This window comes from Trifolium pratense, linkage group LG2, assembly GCF_020283565.1.
Source record: "Trifolium pratense cultivar HEN17-A07 linkage group LG2, ARS_RC_1.1, whole genome shotgun sequence".
Lineage (NCBI taxonomy): Eukaryota > Viridiplantae > Streptophyta > Magnoliopsida > Fabales > Fabaceae > Trifolium > Trifolium pratense.
Window position 1 is genome coordinate 22,743,702 of NC_060060.1, and position 9,273 is coordinate 22,752,974.

Here is a 9,273-nt window from a genome sequence, read left to right on the forward strand (position 1 = left end):
TTTGTACTTCTCGTTGGCTAATCAGCAGTTTGCTTTCCGGGTCTATATGTCCTTTTAAATTATATACTCCATCTATTAATTTGGTTTTTAAAATATTTTGTTGTATTTTATTTATAAATTTTAATGCTCAACATTACATTAGAATATTCACTTTAGTCAATGATCAAAACTACGAGATCCAACTTATTCCTTAAAAAAATTAAAGCAATATTTAGTCTTCGAGAATAAGAACATATTCTATAGACTTCCAAGTTCCAACACATAATGTATAGTTTTTCACAAGTTACAATTAAAATTGACAATATGGATTTTCTTTTTCATAAATCAATCTTTCACCCCTCTATCATCTCAACGATAACAAGTTGAGATTGATAATTTTCCCAACGGAGTAACATTTTTCCGGGAAGCAGACCATATATTATACCAGCCGAAGGCAAATAATCCACCACGAGCTATCCTATGACTATCTCTTAGACGATCCAGCAGACATGGATAAACTCCTCACTGCAACCTTGACTACACCAACCACACTAAGCTGTTTCATGTCAGGTCTCAAACACCGTCTATAGTCCTCGTTTTTATACTCGTCTTCTATTTGAACTCCTACAAAGTATGCTACCTGAAGAAACAGAATTCGGCAATGGTGAGTACTAAATTCACCGACAAATTAATGTTTCCGAAAGTTTCACCATAAATAAATTTCATAAAATGAGGAAGACTGTCACGTGATGTATGCTTAGGTGAAATTAGTATATGGCGCGCAAGAGGCCTCTCATCGCAAAATGCATGTAATGCATCCATGGATTGGATAAATTGAATAAGTACAGATCCATAGACATGAAAGCATGAACGATCTTATCAACAAAAAAAAAAAAAAGAAGCATGAACTATATCCATATGGAAGTTGATTCATATGGTTGAAAATTCAAACTACAATGCGGATTAGTCAGTATCTTCCATTGTGAGTAGGCAGCACAATGGAACATGGAAATAAACCAAAATAACTAATCATGCAAGACTATTGAGGTGTTATCTACAATTTCAGCAACTACGCTTCACCACACCACTTACTTTAGCAATCAGATTACATTAACTCTATTCTTTAAATGATACGGTATTAAAGTTTGTATCTGATGATACACTATCAATAATTACACAATAATCATAGATGCAACATGCATTTGGCTGCCAATCTTGAATACTTGAAGGAAATCAATTTTGGAGGGGGGGTATTTCGAAAAACAACCAAAAATAGAAATAAGAGTTGGGCTTAATTCTACTTTTAGTCCCTAAATATTGTGATTGTGCAACTTATATCCTCCTTTTCAATTGCATGATTTTGGTCCCTAATGTTTTTCTTTTATGAAATAAAACAATCCCCCTGATTTTGGTCCCTAATGTTAATCTCTCAATTACCTTGATTGAGTAATTTTGGTCCTCCACTTTTCAATTGGACACAAACACATCGCTTGGGGTCTAGAATCGCTAAATCACTGATACTTAGGACATTTAGGGGGACTGAGAGGGGGATTGAGGGAACATTAGTGACCAAACTCACACAGTTTGAAAATGAGGCACCAAAATCACACAATCGCGATACTTGGGGGAGTAAAAGTGAAATCAAGCGTAATAAGCTATGTAACACCGACACTTCAAATTGAAGGTGTGTCCAAGACACATGTTGGTGTCTGATATCGACACATATACTTATCTTATATTCAATCACTTCTATTTTCTTAAATTATTAACTTCATATAGCTAATAAGTGCTACCCCCGTAAAATGGACACCAAGCATGGCACATCAACGTTCATTGAAAATAAGTTAGATATGAATTAATATTTTCAACGTTCATTTCTTGTTGTCACTGTGTTTCCATTTTATTTCCTATAATCAAGGTTGTAAAAGAAACAATAAAACAAATTTTAAAAAAAAAAATTGTTATCTTCACATTTTTCTGCACAAATCATTGAAAACACGAAACAATAAAAACAATAATTTGTCAATTTTGTAATTGAAAATGAATACAGAAAACAACTTCTCAAATCAATCAGACCCTTAGCTTCCCCGGCCCTTGTTCTAGTAATCATTTGCCGAGGCCAAGAAAACACTACTTGTGCACAACGAATATGAAAAACTTCATTTAGAAACATAAAAGCAGATACTTTGATAACTAGAATAGACCGATGCCTAACAGAAAATAAATAAACCTAAGACATTTGAGATATATACTTCAGCTAAGAAATAGCTCATCAAAATTACCTTTCCAGAAGCATCCCGAACAGGTGAGATATGAAGAAGATTCCAAAATGAGCTTTTATCCTTCCTGTTAGTGTTGTATAAATTGATTCAGTATAACCGGTAAATAAAGTTCAAAGCTTTGGCCGCACAGATAAAAATGAATGAAAGTATCAACCTGTAATTCAAAATACGTACTGTGCATGGTTGTTCAGTTTTTATGCTTTCTGTTATCTGTAAGCAATAAAGCAAAGACATAACCACACAATTCATTTCCACTGATCTATGTTGCCAAGTATAAAGCAAATAATTGGAGAACTATGACTAGGATAAAAAATGTATTACCAGATGTAGAGTTGAGTCATCGGTATTTCTTCCACCTAAAAATCTACAGTTGCGGCCCAATACCTCGTGTCTCGCATAACCTGTTCAGACAACATGGTAATTTAAAATGCAATCTGAAATTCTAAGTAAATATGAGTTATTGGTTTTAAATCCTTTGTTAAAAACCAGAAATAAACTTTTACAAGGTAAAGTTTTAGGACCTGTCAATTTCATGAAGGCGTCACTGGCATAAACAATAGGCATGTCTGGCAAATGTGGATTAGTTCTGCGAGGAAACTCAAAAACAAAAAGCAACATATAAACAAATTAAGGGTCTGCAAAAATCATAAAGCTTGTGCTTAAGTAAGAAAACTAGACTTTTTTCCAATAACTCACAATACAAAGCTTTGTTTGATTCTACCAAGAGAAATAATCAAGGACGAGCTGAGAAGACCGACGTCAGGAGTGCTGCGTCTCTTTCTACACACCAATCTTCCAGTCAACTCGCTATAGTGGGTTAGCACAGAAAAGATGTTGTCCATGGCAGCCACAGCACTTCTCCTCTCATCGTCACTTGCCTCGCGTGGCTCTTCACTGTCCAATTCTGCATGTTATTGTGCAGCTAAAAGATCAGCAAATACGAAATAGAACCAAACCGCTTGGTCAAATGCACAATCACCCAACAAGAGACCAAAAGGGGCTATAGAAACTAGCATAATAAAATTTGAATAAGAAATGTTTCATTATAGCTAAACATCTTAGACATCTTAATGGTTAAGAACACACATAGATTATCAACCAACTAATAGCCTATTAATCCATTAACCAATCAATATTACTTCATAATCACCAAGTTAATATACTACAATTTAGTCCCTCAAAGTGACAAATAGTGTTGCTTTGGTGAAAGTGTCCACGTGCAAAAATTAACTACCAAATGTGTAAAACTTCTTTACAAATCCATCTTTTGACTTCACAATATGATCCTTTTATCAATTATTATTAAGGGTCATGTTATCTAGTGCCCCTCGGGTAGGACACTAGTTAAGGAAATAAAAAAAAGAAATTTTTGTATTGAAAATATCACTTTTTACACTTTTAAAAAGTTGACTACACAAGTTCCAAGATACTTTTAGTATACTTAGCTTCCTTAACTAGTGCACCAGGGGCACTATTTAGCATTTTTCCTATTATTAATCATCAATAATGTACAGCAGAGTAACTGAATGACACATTTACTTAAATTTGTATCTCATTAATGCCATGCCACATAAGTTACTTACATGGAATGTGTGCACAAGTGCCATATGTTTCCTACACAAGTGTCATGTGTTGCTTAATTAATAGAAGGAGCAATATGGAAGACATAGAAATGAATTTGCAAAGAAGTTGATCCATTCAGAGACTAATGAGTTCATTCAGAACCAAAGCAATATAAATTGTCACTTCAATAAACCAAAATAGTAAATTAGGCAAGAAATATTGAACTCAATAATCACCTAATAAGTGTAGCTCTGCAAATGTAGTTGAGAGCTTAACTGGAATAATATCAAACACAAGTATTAAGTGCATGTTTGAATTCGCGTTAAAATTTGACGAAATCACATTGACACGGTGATTTTGTAACCTCATCAAAGTGTAACTTTTGGCCAAAACCACAAGTGATTCTGCCAAATTCACCACCAATGCACTAATATCATGTTTCGATTGACAGTGAATTTAGCAGAATCACGGTGTGCAGTTACCATTTTATCGAAGATTACACTTTAAAACTTCAACAAAAAACAAAATCATGTACTAATGTAATTTCGCCAAATTCAGCGTCAATCCAAACATGTATTAAGCAACACACATAAGAAACACAAAAAACCAAAGAAAACAAAGAAACAAACGAACCAGTGACATCATTTTCGAACACTTGATTCCCGGAAGAAACACGACCAAGTTCAGCCAAAGAATCAGAACAAACTTCTTTTCGACAACAACGAAAAACAAAATCATGAACCTGAACAGAACTACTACTAGAAACCCTCGATCTTGTATCTAAAGGAACCTGAACAGCAACAAAATGAACAACAGAACCACGAAGTTTACAAAAAACAGGAGAAACATTCAACAAAATCCAAAAAGGTGTTCCATTTTTACGATAATTAACCAAAACAACATTGGTTTCTCTTTCTTCTCTAACAGCTTCACGAATTTCCAACACCGACCTACGACAAGTAGCAGGACCTTGAAAAATGGAACCACTTCTTCCAACAACTTCATCGCGCGTGAAACCAGTCATCTTAAGAAACGCGTGACTTGCGAAAATTATAGGATGGCCTGAAATTGAAGGGTCGGTTATTGTAAAATTTTCAGACAATTCGTCGAGCGATTCGCGCGCGTGGTGTGAGTAAAATTCTTCGAAGGATTGTTTTATTGTAATTGAATTTGATTCCATTAATGATGATGAAGATGTTGTTGTTGTTGTTGTTGTTGTTAAGAGATGTAGCGTAACAACCTTGGATCTTTGTCCTTCTAATGGTTGTTCGCAATCCCATGTGAACTTTTTGAACTCTATAAGTGATTTTGAAAATGGATTATTAGAAGTGATTATTATTATTAATATTGAGACCACAGGAATGAAAGTGGTGTTAAGTTGGCATGGTTGGAAAATGTTTTTTGTGTGTGTGAAAGATGAAGAGAATAATATCTGGTGAAAGTTGTGGTGTTGATGATGAATACTAAGTTATTGGTGTTGATTTGAAGAGAAGAGAGGAAAATTGGGATTGTGAAGAAGGGAAGACGACAAGACAACAATAGCACAGTGGAGAAAAGGAAGCTATTCTCGACTGGGGCAGCTAACTTCAGTCACACAATATTCAAGATATTTTATTTATACTATTTTTCTTATTAATTATACAAAAAATAAATTGACTAAATTAATTAATTATACAAAATTTAAAAAAGAAAAGCCACTAGAAACCAAAAAAAAAAAAAAAAACCACTATGATCGGTCTAATGGTGAGGGATTTGGGTAGTATGTTGTAGGTTTTGGGTTCGATTCCCAGCTCGTTGTAAACAAAAATTTAAAAAAAGAAAGAAAAAAAAAAGTGAAGGAACAAAATTTTTTATATATTTAAATCGGAGTCACATGGCTTTGGACCAGCGTACTTTTGGGTCGAACTTGACACCTAAATGGGCCGAGCTTGACGCTAAATTAGATTTAGCAACATAAAAAGAAGAATAATGCTAGCAACACACTCTTTAACAAACACACTTCAACACACTCTCTTTTATTGGTTGAAATTCACATGGGTCCATAAAAAAATGTGGACCCATATAACTTTTATGGGACCCATAAAAATTTTAACCAATAGAAGAGAGTGTGTTAGAGTGTGTTTGTTAAAGAGTGTGTTGCTAGCACTCCTCTAAAAAGAAACTATAAAAAAAATGTAGTCTGATGATCCTGATAAGCCACTAAATTCGCACAACAGTTGGCCTCTCTCGACAATGAGAAGAAACAAGAAACAACACAACCGGATATTTTTCTCATTGGGAACAAAATTTTTTCTACTTGTACTTTTTTTTCTATTCAAAAGTAAAAATAAAAATAAAATAAGTATAGAAAGAAATCAAATTCATTACTAATTGAATTAGTAATTGATTGATAAAAAAAGAGGGCCTCAGCCAAAAAAAAAATTATACCGAAATTAAGCAAGGGATAGCGATCACTAAAATATCCGCTACTAACAAATGTCTAATGTCATTAGGACAATTATCAAAGAAAACACATCCAAAATCCATAGAACACCCTCGATTAGCTAGAGCATCTGCATAGTGATTAGCTTCTCATTATGAATGTTTCACTGACACCTCCCAACCCAAATCTAAGAGTCTTCGAATCTTCTCAACAAGAGACCTCCCATTCATACTACCACAACGGATCAGGATGTTCTGCTGTTAACAAATCACAAAGTTACACACGCAGTTTTAGATCTCATTCGTCCATTTTAGATCGGACGGTTCATATTACTTCTTAATTAAATCAGTAAAATTAATCTTAACCATTAATGTTAGATCGGACGATCCTAATTAAAAACAGCATGAAACCGCGTGAAAAATTGCCAGCGAAAAATCTTGTTCCCTATCGCAACCATTTGTTGTGATGGCTTGAACAACTACTACCATAGAATCCACATTCATTCCACATGTGAATTAGTAGTTGATTGAGATGTACCACTTTTACTTACATATACATTGAACGCATTTTAGTAGCTAGTATCATACTACTGTGTGTGAAGACAAAATAACACAATTGTTGAGTTTATGATTTTCATAACAAGTTAATAAAGTGGGAGGTTATTTCTAATATTACTGTATTTTGATTCTATGATTTTGGTCATGTAAATGGACCAGTGAAGAATGTACAATGCTTAGGATAGGAAAGCCGAAACCACACGTTTGTATAATTTGTTTTTGAGTTTGGATGTTTTGAATGGTGAAGTTACGACACGAAACCGGGAATTTCTCATAACTTCATAAGTCATTATCTATTAACAGCAACAATTTTGACATGTTGCCATTGAAAGAAGGAAAATACAAAAGTAATTCCAAAGACAACCTACTTCTAAGTTCTAAAGATTCCAAACGCATCCTTGTTTGTTGAGTTGAGGATAATCGATCACTATTCACTTTCGTACTATGTTGAATTATTAACCAAACGCATGTCTTTCACTTCGACAAACACTTCATTCTTCTTTTTTAAGAGATGTTTAAATCAAATTTCTCCTTATTTCTCTTTTATATAAAAGAATATCGACTCTTCTTTTCTCTTATATACACAAGATATATTAAGCTCTCATCTTTTGAGAAAAATAATATAGTATTATTACATTTTCCCTCTTCAATAAACACTTCATCATCTTAATATAATTAAGGCTTAATTACATTTTTGGTCTCTTATTTTTATTTTGGGTTTCATGTTGGTCTCTTATCTTTAAAAAATTTCAAATTGATCCCTTATCTTTTCTGCAGATTTCAAGCTGGTCCCTTCCGTCAAATTTTTCACTATTACCGTTAAATTTGGACACGTGGCAAACAGAAACCACCCTTGAAAATAGGACACGTGTCCAAATTTAACGGTAACAGTGAAAAATTTGACGGAATTGACCAACTTGAAACCTGCAGAAAATATAAGGGACCAATTTGAAACATTTTAAAGATAAGGGATCAACTTAAAACCTAAAATAAAGATAATGGACCAAAAGTACAATTAAGTCCATAATTAAACTTGCAGTGCATATATTTTTATTGTTTTTTTTATTTACATCATTAACATGTATTTTTAAACGTTATCACAAACTATATTTGAAACTATATTCAAAAAATACAAATATTTTATAAAATACTAAAGTCGATTAAAAATCTATTTAAAATTGATCTTTATATTTTAAAATTGTAAAATTAATAATGAAATTTTCAAAGTTAGAAAAATTATTTTCTTAAATGATGGCTTAAATTATTTTTACCTAAAATAATGACTTAAAGTAATTGTCGCAAAAATATTTATTTATGCTACAAGTAAAATATGGACTAAAATGTATATTTTAACACAAGAGAGAATATATATCTAATTCAAGTTTCTTTCATAAGAGCAGCGTATAATTCACTCTAAAAAAATCCGTGTATAATTAATCCATTTAAATAAATTAAACCAAGACATTGCATTGCATATTAATTACTACAACTTTTTAATCATTTAATTGATCATAATCCCTAAAAAAATCGATTAAGTCATAATATTTTTTTTTACACAAGATTAGTCATAATATTTGAAAAGTTCATGAAGTGTCAACTCTCAATGGTATGAATTTGAGCAATGTAATTTTAAGGGATGAAGTTCAAAATCTAGTAGAATAGTTGTTAGATGGTCACTATTTTCACTTTAACTAATACGGAGTAATTATTATTTTTTTTCCAATTTTTTTAAATGTATTTTAATAAATAAAGTAAACTAATATTCTTGAGTACAGGCACAATTGCTAATTTCTTTCAATAATTAATTGTTCCTACAATTCATTAGGTTAAATAGTTTTTATTTTTTGTCACAACTCTCTAGATATATATATAGAAAATTATTTAAAATTTAGTCGAAAGGCAAATAAGATATTATAAAATAGTTCTAATTAAGATTTTTTTTTTGGTAAGAGTTCTAATTAAGATTCAAACTCATATTATTCATACCAATTAAACATTAATCAATTGAAATTCATTAAAAAAAAAAAAAAAAAAAAAAAAAAAAAAAAAAAAACCAAATAAGACTACAAAAAATGTCATGCTGGCTCTTACTAGATTCTTATCTCTAATCCGAGTCATCTCTTAGTCGTCATATTTTTCTGCTAAATGGTGCTCAAACAAGACAATTGATCAAACTCGAGTGGGGTATGTGACTGTGAGGTTTGCATTTAATTTGGATATAGTCCTAATCATTCGATATGATTGGAGTTTGAGTTCATCAATTAATTACTAGTATTACCGTGGACATTGGAGGTGAATCTAGTTAGTAGGCAAAATTACACTCTCAATTATTTATTCACGTTTCTTTGAGTTCACGTTAGAAGTGAACGTATTGTCATGACGCCAATTTTGCTGGTGGCCTGACCCATCAATACAATGTCACCCAAAAACTTATGTGCTATATGTTGAATTTGTGTAGTTTAACTTTTTA

General features: G+C 32.2%; 1 protein-coding gene across 3 annotated transcripts; it reads right to left on the reverse strand.

Moving 5' to 3' along the window:
* Positions 1–151: 151 nt before the first annotated feature.
* Positions 152–5,439, reverse strand: LOC123907360 (protein TWIN LOV 1). 3 transcript variants are annotated; one of them, XM_045957581.1, is made up of 8 exons: positions 4,458–5,408; positions 4,061–4,099; positions 2,958–3,165; positions 2,783–2,847; positions 2,583–2,662; positions 2,416–2,471; positions 2,262–2,325; positions 152–619 (listed from the first exon to the last, which is right to left on the reverse strand). In XM_045957581.1, exons 1-8 carry the CDS (start codon positions 5,002–5,004, stop codon positions 464–466), a joined length of 1,215 nt encoding a protein of 404 aa, XP_045813537.1. In that variant the 5' UTR covers positions 5,005–5,408; the 3' UTR covers positions 152–463. The 3 variants fall into 3 exon arrangements, 2 of the variants coding, with proteins under 2 accessions (XP_045813537.1, XP_045813538.1); XR_006809210.1 differs by having other exon boundaries at positions 543–619; positions 2,436–2,471; XM_045957582.1 differs by lacking the exon at positions 4,061–4,099 and having other exon boundaries at positions 4,458–5,439.
* Positions 5,440–9,273: the final 3,834 nt, after the last annotated feature.

Excerpts from the sequence above, each read along its gene's own strand:
- LOC123907360 (XM_045957581.1), bottom strand. The coding sequence starts at position 5,004 with ATGGAATCAAATTCAATTACAATAAAACAATCCTTCGAAGAATTTTAC. Across the intron at positions 4,100-4,457 it reads GTTCGAAAATGATGTCACTG|TTAAGCTCTCAACTACATTT; the intron begins GTTCGTTTGTTT and ends ATATTATTCCAG. Across the intron at positions 2,848-2,957 it reads ATCAAACAAAGCTTTGTATT|AACTAATCCACATTTGCCAG; the intron begins GTGAGTTATTGG and ends GTTTCCTCGCAG.